A 21,016-nucleotide genomic window follows, 5' to 3' on the forward strand; every position below is an offset into this window, starting at 1 on the left:
ATGTCCATGAAAAAGATGCAGACAAGCCGATTCCTAGCACCCATTCCTCCAGCCTTTAGAGCTGTCGTGGCCGGCACCCGGCCTCACGCCTGCAAAACTGACCGCATCCTGCCTTTGCCTTAGTCTACCTCTCACCATGGCAGATCCGCATTACACGGGCATCAGCACGTAAGGAATGTAGTAGGATGACCTCAAAGTCTCTTTGGAAGGCACTGCTGGGGGCCACCCCATGGATTCTCAACACATCCGAGGCAACCCGGTTTCCCAGCACCAGGGCAGGTAGTTACTCGGGTCAGAACAGGATGAAGTAGCTAGCTCGAGTTTAGTGGCTGCGTTATATGAAAAAAACAAAAAAACGGAAACGCTCACAGGGTATGTCCTAAAAACAGAATGGCCTACGTGGGGGGTGCACAGAAAGGGCGGAATCAGTAACATCGCCTCTACTCTGGTTTTCCTTCCTGGCGCACACGTACATCTGCTGCAGTTAACATGCATCCACAGTGCAGCTTCCCCTGATCCCTGCCTTCTCACTTAACCAACACATCCTGTCCCTGGCCCGCTGTGCTACTGACATTGTCACACAAAACATTTCTGGACCAGGTGGGAAGTGGGAAAATGCCCTTTGACAGGTGTCCTGTCTCCACTGCCCCCCACCCCCGCTCACTGAGGAGCTGTTCTTTAAAATACCACCAAGAATTCAAGAAACCCACATCTCAATACAAGCTGTTAATGAAAATAAGCTTTATTACATCAAGTAATAAATACAAAGATGCAAACAGTTCCATTTTCTTCCAGATGTTTGGATCAACTTACAGAAAAGGCAGAAATGAAATCTACATACAGTCTTAGGAAAAATTTCAGGGATCCTTGTTAGATTTGGTTTGGGAGGTTGCTCTTTCTTCTGTATTTATAACTTGTGCATTTTTTAAATTGACTTCAAAGCACTAATAGTCATGCAAATGCTTAAGCAAAAAAGAAGTTACATTAAGCAGAATCTATGCTGTATGGCAAACGAGGGGACCGGCTAATAGGTTAAGTGTGCTGTCAAGTCTGCACTACAAAAAAAAAACAACCAAAAAACCGTTCAAGTTATATCAGCTTATGAAAAAAGAACAAAGAACAATCCGGGTAACAGAAATGTATTCAAAAGAGGAGAGCGAGACACTGGTATTTTGGAGGCAAACTAGTTTGCTGTAAGATAGGTAACTTTTACGTGCATCTTCTGAATCAATGCTTTAAAACAAAAAAACAACAACCACCTGGGTAGTTCCTAGCTATTTAAAATGTAACTCCTAATCAACTGCAAAATTTTTCCTCAATCTCAGAGCCAGCAGATTCAGAGCCTAGTGAACCATGGGAGGGGCAGGGGTAGGAGAAACCAGACAGTTACCATTTTGAAAACAAAGTTTCATCTGAACAAGGGAGATGAACTGTAACTCCTCCTTTGGCAAGAAGAAGGAAAGAAGGAAAACCTTCCCTGCTCACAGGGCAGCTAGGACCTGGCATTCCGTTCCGTCTCAGCCAAGCACTCCCGCACCAGTCCTCGGGCGTGGATGATGCCTGGAAGGGAAGCAGAGGTGGGCGTCAGCCGGCAGCACCCACGGCAGCAGGGGAGGAGGGTCCTTCCAGACCAGCCGAGAAACCCTCAGACTGGAGCGAACTCGAGACCTGCAACCAAGGACTCAAACCCCATCCCATCCCTCAAAGCCAAAACTCCTCGCCATGTCTCCCTGAAGCTTCTTCCGGCACTCAAGGTGACAACCAGCAAGTGCTCTTCTTGTGACACTACTCTCTGCTACCATCCAGATGACAGGATGTGTGTCTCCACCCAAGTTCTTTAACCACGGACTCACTTTAGATATTCCATGCCTTCAAAACATTATTTTCACTAAATTCTAGAAAGGGCTCGACAGTGTCAGGCAGCCTCCCTGGTTCGGGTCAAGACGAACGCTCACTCAAGGCCACCCTGGTCCACCACCTCGTCCTTCCCCCCAGGGGACTGGCGCCATCTTCTGCACTAGTATTCTCCCCTCATCTTTTTTTTTTTTTAAAGATTGATTGATTGATGGCTGCCTTGGGTCTTTGTTGCTGCGTGTGGGCTTTCTCTAGTTGCAGTGAGCAGGGGCTACTCTTCATTGTGGTGCACAGGCTCTTCGTTGCGGTGGCTTCTCTTGTTGCGGAGCATGGGCTCTAGGCGCACACAGGCTTCAGTAGTTGCGGCACGTGGGCTCAGTAGTTGTGGCTCACTGGCTCTAGAGCACAGGCTCAGGAGTTGTGGTGCATGGGCTCAGTTGCTCCTTGGCATGTGGGATCTTCCTGGAGCAGGGATCGAACCCGTGTCCTCTGCATTGGCAGGCAGATTCTTAATCACTGCGCCCCCAGGGAAGTCCCTCCCCTACCTTTTATCTCTATAGTTTTGGAGTTATCTATTGTTTGTTTGGGGTTTGTTTTTTTTCTTTTTGGCTTTACTGAACTTCATGAAACAGTGATCTCGTTTTAAGAGACACCAAGAATCTATACCTTCCAAGAGTTGACCCCCAGAGGGCAGTGGGAATGACATCCAAAGTCACTCAGATGTTTCTACTTCAACAAATCTTATGCCAAAGACTTTCTGTAAAGGGTTGTATAGCCACTGTCGCAGCTACCCTACTCTGCCGTCGTACTGTGACAGCAGCCGCAGATGTTACATAAGCAATGGGTGTGGCCACGTTCCAACAAGCCTTTACTTACAACACTGAAGTTTAAATTTCACATAATTTTCACACATCACAAAATCTTATTTTTTTCACCATTAAAACCCGCAAAAAACATCTTTGGCACCTGACTCCCTCGCACCTATGACCCTTCTTACTTGCTAGGACATAATTTGGCGAGCTTGCTCAGCTGGTTAGGGTGACTGCGGGATCAGCTGCTTGCCCAAGATGTGCCCTGGAACGGTCACCAGGTGTATCTGAGCGCTGACCTGAACTGCTGGCTTTGCTGGGGGGCTGCAGATCGCCTGTCAGACACACATCGCGGTCCAGCATCTTCCCAGGCATTTGCAATCGGGTAACCAGCACTCCAGTTACCAGGACTGTGGGCAGAGCGATGCCCACCTGACCCCCAGGGTTGGACTGGGGTTAAGCTCCTTCTCTCACGCAAGCCCTCTTCCGTTCCAGCCTCTAACGGCCAGCCCCTGCCCTCCCCACACCCATGCCTGTTATTCCCTGATCCAGCTTTGCAATCAGCCAATCTCTTCACAAAGGTGTCAGGAACAGGCTACTGCTTTGGGTGGGAGCCTGTCCTCAGCCAGCCTTCGCCATCACCGGAGCCGTGGCCTCAACGGCAGCCCCCCATCATGGCCCAGACGTATGGCCACAGAATGCTCCCCTCTCGCTTTTCTCCAAAGTTGCTTCTCTAACCTTAAGAACCCCCCCCACCCAAATCCCTCCTAAAATTAAGTTCGCACATAAGCCATGCTCTGAACTGCCACCTCCTAAAATAGAAATCCTTTTCTCCTCTCCACTCCGATTTCACTTCATGAAGCAGCAACCAACCTATTTCACCGCCTTCTGAAGTCAGCTGGCCAGTCACCTCTTCACGTGAGTCACTTTCTTCCTGAGGCATCCTCCTCCCACCCTCCCTCTCTCTTCAATCAGGAAAGAACTTCAAAATGTTCTCACTCTCCCGCCCCAGACTAGGATGGACCACACGCCCCCTCTGGGCCCCGCTCCAAAGAGGACAGCAGAGGGCAATGCAGGCCCCCATGGCCCCAAGTCACAGGCCTCATCCCGGTGGGGATCCCGCCACCCGGGGCCACCCGGGACTCCTCAGACCAGTGTTGGCCAACAGGAGCGGAGCCGGCCAGAGGCAGAGCTGCAGGATCTGGGTACAAAGACTTTTTTTTCCTTTGGCTACACCGCGAGGCTCGCAGGATCTTAATTCCCCAACCAGGGACGGAACCCGTGCCCCCTGCTGTGCAAGCGCCAAGTCCTAACTGCTGGACCACCAGGGAAGTCCCAGGCTTCCCCCCCCCCTTTTTTTTTGTAATTAATCAATCAGTTAATTAATTAATTGGCATGTGAGATCTAGTTCCCTGATCAGGGATCGAACCTGGGCCCCCTACACTGGGAGTGCAGAGTCTTAGCCACTGGACCACCAGGGACGTCCCCGGGGTTTCCCTTCTTAGACGCCGCATCTGACAACTGGCTGCCAAGCCCCTTCCCATCAGATCCCAAGGACAAGTCTACATCCCACAGACCCACTTACCCGGCCCAACACCTCCACAGCCTATGGTAAATCTGTAACAAAACGGGAGCCCCTGGGCCGCGGGGGACTCTTCCATCTGCGACCCTCCGTTTTGCCCAGAAAATCTTTCAAGACCGTTACTGGGCCAGGGCTGTGGGGCCGGCCAGCAGCAAGGCATCACCGGTCAGGGGCGTCCCAGGCCCACGACCTACCTCGCTTTAGTCTCTCCATCGCGCTCTTGCTGCCCGCGTAGGTGGGTCTGATCTCTTTCCCCAGCTCTTCGATAATGGCCAGCAGCTCAGCATATTTGCTCTGGGGTACCTGGCTGTTTCCAGTTCCCTAGAATCAAAAAGAAAAGGGTTCAGAAGGATTGAACCCAACATGACCCCAATGCCACGGTCAGGACCCCACAGCATGGCAGCTGCGCTAGGACAGGGTAGGGGAGAGGCCCGAGCCGGGGCAGGTGGTGGAGGGAGCGCGGCCTGGGCCGACTCCAGGGCAGCTGCCTCCGCTGCAGGCCAGGGATGTCCCCGCCGGGCGACAAGCACAGACCAGGGAGCTGGGCCGCTCCACTGTCCCCGTGCACGCAAAGCAACCTCCCCACAGTCTCCAGAAAGCCCTTTTATGATCTCAAATGAAGAAAACAAAAGTCTGGCTTGTCAACAGGAAAGTGTTCCCAGAGAATTTCCTAGGAAGAAGCTGATGGAGGGGCAAGTGATCCCCAGGTGCTGAGGGTCCAGAGTGAGTGGACGCGACGCAGGCCACATCTGGGGTCAGCAGGACTACAAAAATCACCAAAGCCCACCCAGACAGAGCCCAGGATGTATTTAACCTCATCCATCCTCCGCACAGGCAGGGCCCACCACACAGAAACCCTTTCTCTCCAGACCCCCGCCAAGAGCCCAAGCAAACACCCAGACCAGTGAGGGCGGCCTGCTCGGGTCTCCCCCAGGCCTCCCCCACCTCCTCCTCCCCCCCATCCTCCCCCCCACAGCTGCCTCAGGGCAGCCACCTCCCCGCGGGAGGCCCTCGCCTGCTCCTCCCTCCTCTGCCGCCTCTGCTTCTCGGCCTCCCGGTCCTTCCTCCTGGTCCTTCCTCCTCTCCTCATCCAGCTCCTCAGCAGCCTCCAGGCGCCTCCCCTGGGCCCCACGGTCCTCCTTCCTCTCCTCTGGCCGCCGCCTCATGGCCGGGGCACTGCAGGGTCTGTCCAGGCTGCGCCTGGCCCCGTCCTCCCGCCGCCACCTCCTCAGGGGGGCCCTCGCCCGCGCCCGCTTCCCCTCCGGGGGCAGGATGGCCTGGCGGGGCATGGCCACAAGCCGCCACCCCATCCCCGGCCTCGGTGGCAACCTCGGAACGCGAGCTGCAGCCACAGGAGAGACTCTCCCAGCTGGTGGCCCGGGTCCCCCCACTGACCAGCACTTCCCTGGCAGCGGCCGTGGCTGGAGCGGCAGCTGCCTCCACTGGTGGCCCACCAGCCCCGTGCGGAAAGCAAGTCTCGGCGAGGTTGGGGTTACGGTGCCGTAACTGGTGGAACCAGGTGTAAACTTAGGGACCACCAGCTCTCGATGAAACCCAGCTGGACCCACTAGGATATGGGCCCGTCCTCCTGCTGTGGGCCACGACCTTATGGGGAGTGAATGAGAACAGGGTCCGCTCTCTTCTGTCCAAGCTCAGATCCAGAGTCAAGGCCAGACCTCACTTCCCCAGGGACCAGGCACGAGGAGACCCACCAGGGACACATGTGGGGTGATGGCCCCAACAGGAACTGTGGCTCTCGGAGCTTCCGGCCTTCTCTGGGCTCTCCCACCCCTTCTGGTCACTCAGTGTCCCCCGTGAAACTACCTGCCACTTCTCCATTCTGATACCCTGAGCCCTGAACACGAGCCCGGCCAGGGCCCTGGGGTAAGGAAGCTCGGATGACCACTCCATCATTTCTGCTCCTTCCACCGCCTCCCCTCCATGCCCAGGCCACCCCCAGGACCCTCTCCCACCGCGCACCACCCCCATTGCCATACCTGGGTGTAGCCTAGAGATGGAGGCCCGTAGTCACTCAGCAGCTGGCGGTACTGTGAAGATGTCGCCATACTGGTGGAGGGCGGGTGGACGCTCCCAGCTACAGGGGAGGAGACAGGAGTCGGTAATCGAGTAGCCCTGGCTAACTGTACCCAAGGTAAGGACTCTGAGTCCCCCTGCCCAGGTCTCATGCCATCAACACTGGTCTTTTGTCTCCGAGACTAGAGAACCCTACTCCTGTTCTCTAGTTTGGCCATGGCTGGCATTCAGCCTAGATGACTGATAGTAAAATGTAGCTAACAGACCACTGCTCTTCACACCCACCACCACAGCAGACATTGCTAGTCAACCACAGAAATCCTTCCCATCCATGCAGTCAAGACTGGTAGCAAAGATGAAATTTGCCGCTATTCGCAGCCTAAGCCTTGCAAGTCCCCTTTCCCTGGGTCCTGCTCCCTAGAGGCTGACACCCTAGAGACACATGGCTGCCACAAGAGCCCATCTGCTACTAAGGCCCGTCCACACCTGGGCTAAGACTTCCTGTGTACCCAAACCTCTGCTGGACTATATGATGAGGAAGACAGGGGAAGGTTTAGAGCTTCTGAGACCCCACCCTGGCTGGGGACTGGTATAATGGACACAAAGTCAGGAATCTGGAGCACATCACAGCCTGTCTGTGTGTCCTCGGACAAGCCCCTCAACCTCTCTGAGTTCCCGTCACCCCTCCCCAAAGAGGGGACAAGACTCTTGATGGTCTGAGTCTATGCTCAGATGGCTTGCACCCCCAGAGAGGAGGGGTAAGACCCCACTTATGGACTGTAACACTGGGAGATGCTGTCCCTCAACAGAGGGACCACGTGGGGCCAGGGCCCAGCTCAGAACGAAGTCTCCTGGATGGGGGCTGGGAGTCCCTCAGCAGGGAATCTTCCAGCTCCAGCTCAGGAGCTGGAAGCATGCAGACCCATAATGGCGTCCGAGTGGCCATTAGCGGGTAAAGGATGCCCTGCAGAATTACAAACAGCGGTAACCATGGAGAATTTACCTAGCCCTCCTCAGCAGCTGCCCGCCTGCCTCCACGCCCGGCCGGGGAGCAGCTTCCCCTCTGCCTGCCGCCCCCGGAGCCAAACGGTCTCTGTCTCGCACACAGCGGGCTCTGCAGACTTGGCCCCGGGGATGGACAGCTGGTGCCAGGCCAGCCAAACCGACCAGCTGCTCATCTGGTGTAGGCAAGGGGAGGGGCAGGGGAGGAAGGAAGTTCAGGAGCTCAGGCTGCAGGAGCTGGAAGGGGCCCTGGAGCCCCTCACTGCAGACAGAGAAACACGGACCAGAGAGGGTGGCCACTGCACCAGGCCACACAGCAGAGGAGAGGGTAACACCCCACACCTGCCCCTCCATTCAGGAGCGGGGGATACCTGTGTACCCAACAAATCTTCCTCAGTCTCAGATCTGCCCTGGATTTCTCCACCGGGACCCCGATTTATGCTCAAGCACAGAATGCCCAGTTAGAAAACAAGGATTCTGCCACCTCTAAGCAGGGGACTAGGCACCTCGCAGCTCCCAGCCTCACTGCTACACCGCTAAAGGCTGAAACAACTGCGCTACAGAACTACAGGCATGTCTGTGACCTCCGTCCGAGGCAACTGCAGGTGTGCAGTGGCCAGAGCACAGGAATATGGCAGGGCGGGTGTCCCCCCGCTCCCCTCACCACATCAGTCAAACCCCAATTTCCTGACCTTCTGATGTGGGTGGTGAGTGCGGTCTGGGTAGCTCAGGCTTCACCACCCCAGGCAGGGGTTCAAGTCCCGACCACTACAAGTCATTACACTTCTCTGTAAGGTCAAGGTGCTAAATGCAAGACTGGGGCGGGGGGCGGGGGGGCCCCACTGCACTGCTCAGCACTTCAAAGCATCCAGAAGATTCCAAAACCCTGGCAGAAGGGGAGCTGGACACCTCCTGTGCGTTCTCTGCACCACCTCCCGCCCTCCTCCTCTTACTGCTAGTCTGTCTTCCTGGCCTCCCCGACCCACGTGTCTCGCCCACAGGCAAGGGCTGCGCCACCCCCTGCTGTGTGACCTAAGACAAGGTCCTTCCCTCTCTGGGCCTCAGTTTCTCCACCTGTTGGAGGCAACGGTTCCCAACAGAACGTCTCAAGGTTCTAGATCCTGCTCTTCCACGGTGCTGGGGTTAGCTCCTGGGAAGGAGGAGGAATGGGTTGGGGGCATGGGGGGTAGTGGGTGGGGAGTCAGTCAACAGCCCAGAGCTTGGCTTTCCCATTGCCCAGTGATGTGGTAGGTGACCTCGACTCTGGGCCAGTGCCAGTCCCTCACTCAGTGTTCAGAGGGGGGCGTCTGTGGCCCTGGATAGAGTTGGCACAAGGGCCCCGAGTTCCACTCATGCCCACACCTTCCTGCAGACACAGGGAGGGCCGGCAGGCCGGCTGCCGGAGGCCAAGGAGAAAACCAGACTGGGCGTGAGCACGGCCTTCTCGGAGCATCGCAGACAATGCGCGCAGTGTGCGGGGACCAGGCAGGGCCCGGAGCTGAGGGAGGCGTTGGCAGAGGCCAGCAGCTCCTGGGGCCAGGCGCGGCTCCCCGCCCCCACGCCAGACAAAGAGCGGCCCGGGCCTGGGGAGCTGGCGGCCTTCCCGCCACTTGGGGCGCCTGGGGGGGCTCTCCGGCGGGGAGGCGGGGGCTTTGTCTAACTCCGCCACTGCCACCGCCGGCCAGGCCGCGGCTTGGCAACTCGCGAGCAGGAGGCAGGGCTGGAGGGCGTGAGGGATGATGACAAGGAAGCCGGAGGAGCGGCAGCGGAGAGTCCATCTTGGATGCAAGTGGCATGGGGAGATCCGAGCTTTCTAAAGGGGTCCACGGGGAGGGGGAGGCCCCCACCAAAACACCAGAGATCTGGGGACCTCAGCACTGCTCCTGGAGTTCACCATAGGAAAAAGGAGAAAATTTGTATACAGGTGCTAGCTAGCCCAGAGCAGGGCTTCAGGGGTCCCGAGCGGGTGCCTCTATCACTCTGTGACCTCAATCCCCAAAGGGCCGGCTTTAGGGCCCCTGCCTCAACTGCACCAGGGCTGGCCTGAGAGTTCCCGCCAGCCCAGGCTGGCAGCAAGACCCTCCACCCATCCCACCCCTGAGTCAGATGAGGGAGGCAGGAAGAAATAATATGGTCACAAAGCCCTGTCTCCCAGTAAGGTGTACAGACCCCAGAAGAGGTGAGAACATTTGAGGAGAAAATAGGGGCTGTTTGCTCTTGGGGCTTAGAGCCCAGATTGGACCAACTCAGCTATCCCCCTACCCACCCACCCACACCCTGAATCTAACCCTTTCCAATCCTCAAATCTGTATCCAAGAAGTTAACATATATACATACACACACACACCCTATATACATATATGCATATACTTATATATTGCTTTTCTGGGGCCCTCTTCAGATTTTGGAGGTTATGGAGTCAACATTTGGAGACAAAGCCCAAAACTTTCGGCCAACTGCCAACGTGGCATTTCTGACCAGCAAGACCAATCCCCTCCCTGCCAAGCCACCCCGCCCCAAAGCACCTCGCTTTTTTGGAAGTTTGTTTCCCATCAAGAGTCTAAAGGAGACAACCTTGGTGAAGGGACAAAGCCGGTCACTTCTGAACCCCACAATTTTACCTTCCCCTCCCCACATCGAAATCGCTCCCTGGGGCAAGACCCTCGGGACAGCCTGAAGCTGCCTGACAACTTCTGCCGGAGTTTCCTGGGACCGCCCAGCTCCAGCTCCAGCCCCAGGGAAGGGAGAGGACGGCCCCTCCGGCTTCTGCAGGAGGGGGACTTCTAAAGTCAGACTTGGGGGCTCCGACATGGCGGAGCCCCAGCTGAAATGACGGCCCCACCCTCCGCCTGCAGGTACCCCGAAACACGCCCCCCCATCTTCTCCAACTTCTCTCCCTCCGCGCCCGCCTGAGGGAATCTCCCGCGCGCCCCGTTTTGGGTACCCCGGCCCACGCGCCAGGCCGGGCGGGCGCCCACCGACGAGCTCCCCTGCGCCGCCGGTGACCCCGGCGGCCCCGCGCCCTCGGGGGCGGCTGCACCTGGCACGCTCGCCGCCCCGCAGCGCCGCCCGCGCGTGGGCCGGCCTCGCTCACGTGCACCCCTGCAGCCCGGGCCCCCTGCCCGGGCCTGCCCCCAGCTCCCCAAGGGCGGCCCGCGCCCGGCTCCCGGCGCCCCGCTCCCGGCGCGGCCCGGCCGCTCCCGACTCCCGCCGGCAGGGGCCCTCGCCGAGCCGCCCAAAAGCCGGAGGAAAAAGGAGCCCAGAAAGCCTCCCCCGCCCTCGCTCGCCGCGCTCCCCACGAGCCCTCGGCCGCCGGCGTGGGGGGGACCGCGGCGGCCGCCCGTGCGCCGGGGCCCTGAGCCGGCCCGGCCCGACCCGAGGCCCGGCGCGGGGCGCACCCGCGAACTTTGGCAGCGCGGGCGCCGGAATCATGGCGGCGGCGGCCGCGCTGCCCCGGGCCGGGACCCAGTGCCCGCCGACCCCGGCCGCCGCGGGCCCCCGGGAGCCGGGGCCGGGGCCGGGCGCGCGGACCCCCAACTTGGCGGCACTTGGGGCGCGGCGCGCGCGGCCCGCGGGGCGCACTCACTCACCGGCGTTGAGGGAGGCGGCGGGCATGTGCGCGGTCAAGTTCGGTTTGTAAGACATCCCCCCGAGCGGCGGGGCGCGCCGGGGCGCAGCGGGGCCCGGCCCGCGAGGGCGGCGGCGGCGGCGAGGCCGGGCGGCGGCGAGGCGGCCCCGGCGTCCGTGCGCCCGTCCGTGCGCCCGCCGAGCTCCCGCGCACTTTTTGTTGTTGACGGCTCGGGCCGCACCGGCAAATATGGCCGTCCCTCACCCTGACACCCGCTGCAGTATATCACCCATACATCGGGCGGGCGCGCGGGCGCAGGGGCGGCCGCAAACTTTGAGCGGAGCCAGCGGGGCCGGCCCGGGCCGGGAGGGGGCGGCCCGGCGCGCCGCGGCCCGGCGTCAGGGGGCGGCTCCGCCCGCGGCCGCGCCCCGCGCCTCCGGGCGCGCTGGGCGCCCGCAACTTGGCAAAGTTTGGGGGGCTGGGGTCCCGGCGGCGCCCGAGGCCCGCGCGGGTCCCTTTCTTCTTCTGCGCCGGCGGCGCCTGGAGATTTGTGCTTGTACCAATGAATTTTTTTTTTTTTTTTTAAAGCTAGGTAGGATTGCAGAATTACTTTTTTTCCCCTTGACTGTGGGGGCAGGGATGGAAAATTACCTGGAGAAAATGGTGGCGGAGTGGTATTTTTAAGCACGTAGATCATTCCAGACGCCGAGGTCTGGCTACTCCCCAGGATAAGAACAACCAATTCTTGACATTGATTTCAAATACATTTCACGTCGCTGTCCGTGTTAAGTGGTTTTTAACCCCTTGGCGGCCTAGACTCCTTTGAGACAGGACAAAACCCAGAGGCCTCCTTCCCTGGAAAAATACACCCTCACATCCACATAATTTTGCATCTTAACTCTTTCAAATATATAAGAAGCGCCTACTGTGTGCGGGGCACTGTTCCCGGCGCAAAGGATACAAGAACACACTTGACAAAGTTTTTTCTCTCCTGGCATTCATATTGCAAGTTTCGACCCTCCTCGGACCCCACCCCAGCCCACTTCTCAGATCTGACAGAAATGCAATCATCGAATGTATTTTGCATTAGATGATGAAGCTTTTGACGGTGTTATTTCTTGGAGTTCTGCTTTAAAGAGTAAATCTCGTCAAAATACACAAAATGCCCACCCTTTTCTGCCATTTTTAATCACCATGCTTTGCAGATTTCTTGGTTAGCCACAGACCTTCAGCTACATCTGGATCTAGTGAGGAAGGCCTCAACCTCATTGCCTGAGGGAAGGGATGCCACCCGTTCCTTCCCTCCATCCCTTTAGCATTGAAGATACAGGCAACACCCCCTTCCCAGGACCCCTTGTGATCAGCTTTAGGTTGGTTCAGCCAAGGATGCTCAGCGAAATCTTATTTCCCAGATAAATTAATATCACCCCTTCCTACCCTGCTCCCCAGGGACCGATACTCTAGAGGAGCGCTGTCCAATAGAAAAGTATTGCAAGCCACATATATAGAAAGTAAAAAGAACTTGTGAAATCAATCTTTCTATTTTATTTAACAGAGAATATATATACCCAGAAACAGTATGATTTTGATATATAATGAATACAAAGCAATTATTAAGATACTTTACATTCTTTTTATGACAGTAAGTCTTCAAAACCCAGTGTGTATTTTACCCTTACAGCTCATCCTAATTCAGACTGGCCACATTTCAAGTGCTCTGTAGCCACTGTAGCTAGTGGTTTTCCTATTGGACCAGTGCAGGGCTAGAAGCTAGAAGCAGAGGGCTCATAGGCTGACAGACCTGGGTATTAATTCTGGCTCCATCACCTATTCACTGTTGGACTAAACCTCCATTTCTTTGGGGCAAGAATCCAGATCTCAGTGGCCTGCTTCAGTCCCTTCTACAGATGTTGTGGGCTTTTCTCTTTCCATATTGTATTTTTACCATGATGCCCATCCCCCTCACTGATGGTCACTGAAAACTATTTTTCCTTTTTTTTAAATTGAGATCTAGTTCACTTAGTATAAAATTCACCCTTTACAAATATACAATTCGGTGGGACTTAGTATAAGCACAGAGTTGTGCAATCATCATGACTATCTAATTCTAGAGCTTTCCTGTCATCCCCAAAGGAAACCCAACAGCAGTCATTTCCATTCTCCACTACCCATAGCTTCAGGCAACTGCTAATCTACTTTCTGTGTCTAGGGATGGACCTATTCTGGACATTTCATATGAATGCAATCAGTTACAATATGTGCATGGCCTCTTTCACTTAGCATAATACTTTCAGGGTCCATCCATGTTGTAACGTGTATCAGGACTTTGTTCCTTTTTATGGCTGAATAATATTCCATTGTATACATAGACCACATTTTGTTTACCCATTCAATAGCTGATGGACATATAGTTTGTTTCCACTTTTTGACTATTCTGAATAAAGCTGCTATGAACGTTTTTCAGTTCTTTGGGGTATATATCCAGGAGTGGAATTGCTGGGTTACATAGAAACTCTATGTTTAACTTTTTGAGGAACTGCCACACTACTTTCCATAGTGACTGTATCATTTTATATTCCCACCAGCAATATATGTTTCCCAGTTTCTCCATCTCCTCACCAACAATTTTACTACCTGGCTTTTTTATTTTGGGCATCCTAGTAGATGTGAACTGGAATCTCATGGTTTTTGTTTTCTTGTGTTTTAACATTTATTTATTTATTTGGCTATACTAGGTCCTAGGTTGCGACATGTGAGCTCTTAGTTGCGGCATGTGGGATCTAGTTCCCTGACCAGGGATCAAACCCGGGCCCCCTGCTTTGGGGTCTTAGCCACTGGACCACCAGAGAAGTCCCATGGAATCTCATGGTGTTCATTTGCATTTCTGTAGTGGGTGATGATGCTGAGCTTCTTTTCATGTGCTTACTGGCCATTTGTATATCTTCTTCTAAGAAAGAAGATACACAATTCACCTATTTTTTAACTTGAGTTTTTATGTTAAGTTGTAAGAGTTCTTTATTCTGGATACTCATCCCTTCTCAGATTTATAGTTTGCAAATATTTTCTCCCATTCTGTGGGCTATCGTTTCACTTTCTTGATAGTGTCCTTTTTTTCTTTTTTTTTTGGCTGAGTTGGTGCGTGGGCTTCTCAGTGCGCTGGCTTGTCTTGTTGCAGAGCACGAGCTCTAGGTGAGAGGGCTTAAATAATTGCAGCATGCGGGCTCAGTATTTGTGGCTCACAGGCTCTAGGGTGCACGGCTTCAGTAGTTGTGGTGCAAGGACTTAGTTGCTCCTTGGCATGTGGGATCTTCCCTACCAGGGATCGAACCCGTGTCCCCTGCATTGGCAGACAGATTCTCAACCACTGTGCCACCAGGGAAGTCCCTTGATAGTGTCCTTTGATACACAAAAGTTTAATTTTTTTTTTTTTTTTTTTTTTGCCACACCGCCTCGCTTATGGAATTTTAGTTCCCCAACCAGGAATCAAACCAGGGTCCTCAGCAATGAGAACACAGAGTCCCAACCACTAGACCACCAAAGAATTCCCCCCAAATTTTAAATTTTGATAAAGTCCAATCTATTTTTAAATTTTTATTTTCCTGTGTTTTTGGTACCAATATCTTGTCCATTTCCACCTGTTTCCTTCAAATAGTTTTTACAATTTTTGTTCTTACATTTAGGTCTTTGATCCATTTTTAGTTAATTTTTGTGTATAAACTGGGTCCAAATTCATTCTCTGCATGTGGATATCCAATTGTCCTAGCTGGCTGCCTTTGTTAAAAAGTCTATTCTTTCCCCATTGCATGGTCTTGACACCCTTAGTGAAAATCAGTTGTTGATGAATCTAAGCTTATTTCTCTCAAGTCTATCCCATTGATCTATGGAATCTATCCTTGTGTCAGTGCTACAATGATTTGATTACTGTAGTTTTGGAATAAGCTTTAAATTCAGGAAGTGTGAGTGCTTCAACTTTTCTTATTCAAGACTATTTTGGCTATTCTGGGTCTTTTGCATTTCTCTATGAATTTTAGGATCAGCTTGTCCTTTTTTGCAAAAAAAAAAAAAGTACAGTTGGAATTTTGATAGGGCTTGTATTAAATCTGTGCATCAAATTGGGGCGTATTTCAATCTTAATTTCAATGTTAAGTCTTCCAATCCATGAATGCAGGATGTCTTTCCATTCATTTAGGTCTTCTTTAGTTTCAACGTTTCATAGTTTTCAGTGTATGTCTTGTACTTCTTTGGTTAAATGTATTCCTCAGTATTTCATTATTTTTGATGCCATTGTAAATGGGATTTACTCAGTTTTAGGACTGTTTATTTCTAGTGTGTAGAAATACAACTTATTTTTCTATATTGTCTTGTATCCTGCCCCTTTCCTGAACTCACTTTTTAGCTGTAATAGTTGCTTGGTCTGCATGGAGATTCTTTAGGGTCTTCTATATATAAGATCATGTCATCTGCAAATAGAGAGTTTTAATTTTTCCTTGCCAAATGGGATGTCTTTGCTTTCTTTTTCTTGCCAAACAGCCCTGACTAGGACCTCGAGGACAGCACTGGACAGAAGCGGTGAGAGCAGACATCCTTGTCTTGTTCCTGATCTTAGGGGCAAAAATTTTAGTTTTTTCACCAAGTGTGATGTTCACTGTGGCCTCTTCACGGATGCCCTTTATCAAGTTGCGGATGTTCCCCCTTTTCTTCCTAGTTTGTTGAGTGTTTTTATCATGAAAGAGTTGGATTTTGTCAAATGCTTTTTCTGCATCTATTGAGATCACATGGGGTTTTTTCCCCCCTTTATGCAGCAAATGGTTATCAAGATTCTACTAAGTGTCAGGCACTATTGTAGGGGCAGCACAGGAAGACCATCCCCATGTTATGATGCAGCTTATCATTCCAGGCACGGCAGCCCTATTTAGCTGTCCCTTCTAACCCCACCACACTGGAGCCATTTCCTTACCCCTTGCCTCCTGCTAGTTATTCTTCGGGCCAGACTGGATTATGACCCTGGTGCTTGTCCATTCCCACGTCCGAGGCTTTGTTACACCAACTTGCCCTTGTGCCCCACTTGGCAAACTCCTGTTCACCCAGCAAAGCCCAGCTCAACTATCCCCACCTCTGAAAAGGCTTCCCTGCCTGGCTGCTCCTCTGTAAATGCCTGCTCTTACATTTAACCTGGTCAGCCTCCTTCATGAGTCTGAGCTGCTTCAAGGAAAGAACTGCATCCTTGAATGCCGACTCAGGGCCTGTAGAACATTCCATAAAGGGCCTCAGTGTGCTCCTAGAAATGAGACAACGTGAGATCAATTCTCATTTGCAGGCGGTACTCCTGTTCTCAGCCTTCTTCCTGCTCACAATTCACTTTCTGTAACAGATGCGTTAGCTTCCTGGGGCTGCCGTAACTAATTACCACTAACTAGTGGCTCAAAACAACAGAGACTTATTTTCTTTCAGTTCTGGAGGCCAGAAGACTGAAATCAAAGTATGGGCAGAGCTACTCTCCCTCTGGGGGCTCTAAGGGAGGATCCTTTGCCTCTTCCAGCTTCTGATGGCTCCATGCATCTTTGGCTTGTGGCCGCATCCCTCCAGCCCTGCCTTCAGATGGCCTTCTTCTCCCCATCTCTTCTAAAAACATTTGTCATTGGACTGAGGACTCACCTTAATCCAGGATGACCTCATCTCAAGATCCTTAAAATTAATTACATCTGCAAAGACCTTTTTTCCCAAAGAGTTCACATTTACAGATTGCAAGTGGGCACATTTTTTTTTTCCGGAGGCGGAGGGGAGCACTATTCAACCCACCACAACAGGCTTCGGAAAGGATCTGGGGGGGCCTCCTGGTGGCGCAGATGTTAAGAATCCACCTGCCAATACAGGACACAGGTTCGGTCCCTGCTCCAGGAGGATCCCACATGGCTTAGAGCAACTAAGCCTGTTGTTGTGCATCACAACTACTGAGCCTGAGCTCTAGAGCCTTCCAGCCACAACTACTGAGCCCACATGCCGCAACTACTGAAGCCCATGTGCCTAGAGCCAGTGCTCCGCAACAAGAAAAACCACCACAATGAGGAGCCTGCACACCACAATGAAGAGTAGCCCCTGCTCTCTGCAACTAGAGAAAGCCCATGTGCAGTAATGAAGACCCAACGCAGCCAATAAATAAATAAATTAAAAAAAAAAAAGGATCTGGATTTTCTTCCCTTTCTCTTCTGAGAGTTAAAACCCCTAAAAAGGGCGGAAAAAATTCCTACTGGCTCCACTAAAAACATCTGTGAGAAACTCCCTCAAAGAGTTCACTTTATTTTTTTCAGCAAAGAAAGGTTTATTGCAGGGTCAAGCAAAGAGAATGGATGGCTTGTGCTCAAAAACTGAGCTCCAAATAGGTCTCTTTAAATGAGTGGTTTTAGAATGATCTAGAATGGTCTCTTATTAGTTTAATGGGCATGTCACAGAGTGGCTTGTCAGGGAGTACAGCAGATGAAGGAGAAGGGGGAGCCCAGGGAAAAAGCCTGGCCTAGAAGAACCTCAGGAGACAAATTTTAGTTCTGGACCCACCATGAACCCCTCCTATAGTTTGTTTTGTAACTAAGGCCTCAAATAACTTGTTTCACCTACCTGGGACTTAGTTTCACCTGTAAGATTAGGGAGATTTCCCGGGATGAAGCTCTAAGAATTCTCGAAACTCTAACATCCTAAGAAGGCAGACAGACAACACACGTGCCATTTTCTCTAATGAAAAACATCAGCCCGGGAAGGCCTGGAAATCATTTTGAAATTGTTTCCATCACTGGACACCATTCTGGGGCAACTGGCTCCAAGGTGGGGTACACCTGCCTCAGGTAGTAAGAAGGGTGACTCATAGGAGTGAGGGAATATTAGAATTAGAACTCTTATTTATGTGGGATTTGCCGCATACATATTAGCACAGAAGCACACATAGGACTTATAAATAACTTAATAAACAACAGTGGAAGGATACTCAGAAATGCTTATTAGAATATGTGAGCAGGGGCTTCCCTGGTGGTCCAGTGGTAAAGAATCCGCCTTGCAATGCAGGGGATGCGGGTTTGATCCCTGGTCAGGGAACTAAGATCCCACATGCCGCGGCACAACTAAGCCTGCGTGCCACAACTACTGAGCTCGTGCACCCCAACTAGAGAGCCTGAGTGCCGCAAACTACAGGACCCATGCACCCTGGAGCCTGTGTGCCACAACTAGAGAAAACCCGCAAGCTACAACTAAAACCCAATGCAGCGATATAGATAGATAGATAGATAGATAGATAGATAGATAGATAGATAGATAGATAGATAGATAGATAAATATAAGCTAAAAAGTTTGGAGACCACTGACCTAAGAAACTAGTTAAGTAGACAATCAGACCCAACAGTTTGACAACCAGACAAACTGTGCGTGAAGTATCATGATTAGATTAGCAGTTAGTGACTCCAGCGTGGTTTATATCCTCAGGACAGTAAAACCATACTTTATATCACGTTGGGTTTTGATCAGAGGTCTACACCCAAATTTATTAATTTTCAGTTGTGTTTCTGCCATTATTTGTTTTATTGACCAGGAGCCAGGAAGCTTTTTCTGTAAAGGGTCAGAGAGTGAATATTTTAAGCTCTGCAGGCCACGGAGTCCCTCACTGTGCAAGTCCGCCATGACAGCACTAACACAGCCTTAGACGATACAGCGAAGACTGGGCATGACTCAGTTCTAATAAAACTTTATTAACACTGACATTTGAATTTCATGTATTTTTCACATGGCGCAAAATATTCTCTTTCTTTTTCAAAACCATTTAAGAAAGTAAAAACTATTTTTAGCTTCCAGGGTCATTCAAAAACAGATGGTAGTGGACTGGATTTGCCCCATGGACCAGACCACGGTTTGCCAATCCCTGTTTTAGACCTCCAAAGTTTGTTTCTTAAGTCTGATCTGCAATGGATAGAGAACCAAAAATGGGGCACGCAAACATGTGAAGACATAATAAACCTCTTTTCATATTAATACCTCTGAACAGGAAACACACACATGTAAAAACAAACTGTAGGAACAGAAAGCTAAACAGAAATCCAATATTAATGCAGAAATTGAGAACACTATAATTTATCTTGATCTAGGACTAGAGATGAAAAAGGGGATTCGAGAGACCTCTTATGGCTCTAAACAGTAGACACCCTCACAAAACACAACTTTCTACTGAAGGTTCATGAGTTTCTCAATTTCCTACAATTAATAATTTATTCTAGTTTGGATTTCTCCAGTAATTGCACATCAATCTTTGTGAAAATGAATCTTGCCCACAACCAAAGATAAACAACAGAAGTTAGAGCATTTTTTGTGTGTGTGATACTCAAAAATTTACCCTCTAAAGTTCCCCAAGAAAGGATACTGAAGAAGCTGGCAAGAATGACTGCCTTGCAAAGAATGGGGGCCAAGCGAGAGGAACAGAGAGAACGTTCACTGTATGTTCTCATCTGCCTGTTGACTTCTGTCAGGTGCTGGTGTTACTTATTCAAGCAACCAACCAATCAAAAACATAAAAATTACACATTCCAGGCTAATTTAATGTCCACCTAGGCATCTTTACCTTTGCACACTACCAGGTGGTAATTCTTAACTGAACAGTGATTTGGAACCAGCAGTGTGGCACTCACCCCTCCTAACCCAATGATGCACTTGACGCCCGGAGTGGGCAGCTTTCAAAGGATGAAGCCAACTTGCTGCAAGTTGGGCTCTAAAAATAAACATTTTGCACATTTCTTTTAGCCTCTTTTCTCTCCATAAAGGCCTCCACAGATGGCTTCTTTACATCATGCTCTCAAATGACTAGCTGATAAATATTCATACTTATGGAAATTGTATTGTACATACTCCAAATCCCCAGCCAGTTAAAGTTTGTATTTTCTGTTATCTCAAGGGTGGTGCCCCCTTGTTCACGGGCCTTGTCCTCTGTAAAACACACACAAATTTGTGCACACACACATAGATCAGACACAGCGTTTGCCTCTGTGTGACTAATTTGCTTAGAAGCGATTTTGCCCCTCAAGAGGACGTGAGGCCATGTCTGGAGACATTTTGGGTTTTCACAACTTGGGGGGGTGGGTACACAGTGTGTACTACTGGCATCCAGTAGGTAGGTGCCAGAGATGCTGCTCAACACCCTACAAGGCACAGGACAGCCCCCACCTCACCCCACCCTCCACAAAGGATGGCCCAACCCAAACATCAATGGGGCGGAGGCCCAGGAGAACACAACACAAGGCTGAAAGCAGACTGGATTCCAGGTAAAACCCTGAAGGGGGAACAAAGTCAAAGCAAACTGGAGCCGAAACAGAAAAACTCAGTGGAGGCGGTGGAGGCTCTACAGGAAGTCTGATCTCTCATTTCTTATTCAAATTAATACTCAACTTATTAAGATTATACATTATAAAAAGAAGTTTCCTTTCAGTCTTCAAGCTCAACTTACAAATATTTTAGTAAAATTTTAGTTAAAATGTAAAACACTCCCATTCACTTGTTCTTCAGTGCTCGATTATCTCACGTACTTGGCAGAGTAAAGTTCCCTCAACGAGAACACCGTTTACAGATTTGATTAAATTCTTTTAAGCATTTCAAGCTACAAATTGAACACGATTCTCTCAAGCATTTCAAACCCCACAAAGAGAAGACTTGCAAACAAGCCAGGCTCCAAACATTTACAAAATGCCTTTTTGTCCATGTCTAGAGGACAGTGGCATGGACTCCTAGCCCAGACCACCCCCTGCTGGTTCCCTGACCTCTGTGCCCATCTCATCTGTGAAGTGAGAGCACCAGCATTCACACAGCATGGGGGCAGGGAGGTTTACACACACGTGCCTGCAGAGAGATCTACTCACTGTTTTTGGCATCCTGTGGTGTCTTCTCTCCTGTTCATTCCCACTCTCTGGCTTCCCAAGCCCAGTGCAAGGAGCTGACTGGATCTCTTAGCCAATCACTGCCTTTCCATTGATGAGCCCCAGAGCTCACCACACTCCCTTCTTTCCATCCACTGCAGCCCCCTCACAGCAAGTCTGGTGGCCGAAGGATGGTGGGTCACCTCTTGCCCCTCCTATCCCCACCCCAGGCACACCCGGATTTCCTGTTGTTTCCTTCCTATCTCCCATGACCAGGGGAACCTTAACC

At 51.5% G+C, this 21,016-nt stretch overlaps 1 protein-coding gene across 1 annotated transcript; it reads right to left on the reverse strand.

The window, feature by feature from the left end:
* Nucleotides 1–724: 724 nt before the first annotated feature.
* CDK2AP1 (cyclin dependent kinase 2 associated protein 1) lies at nucleotides 725–11,217 on the reverse strand. The gene is made up of 4 exons (XM_057746792.1): nucleotides 10,872–11,217; nucleotides 6,243–6,340; nucleotides 4,440–4,566; nucleotides 725–1,560 (listed from the first exon to the last, which is right to left on the reverse strand). The coding sequence occupies exons 1-4, from the start codon at nucleotides 10,924–10,926 to the stop codon at nucleotides 1,493–1,495; spliced, it is 348 nt and encodes a 115-aa protein (XP_057602775.1). The 5' UTR covers nucleotides 10,927–11,217; the 3' UTR covers nucleotides 725–1,492.
* Nucleotides 11,218–21,016: the final 9,799 nt, after the last annotated feature.

This window comes from Hippopotamus amphibius, chromosome 8, assembly GCF_030028045.1.
Source record: "Hippopotamus amphibius kiboko isolate mHipAmp2 chromosome 8, mHipAmp2.hap2, whole genome shotgun sequence".
NCBI lineage: Eukaryota > Metazoa > Chordata > Mammalia > Artiodactyla > Hippopotamidae > Hippopotamus > Hippopotamus amphibius.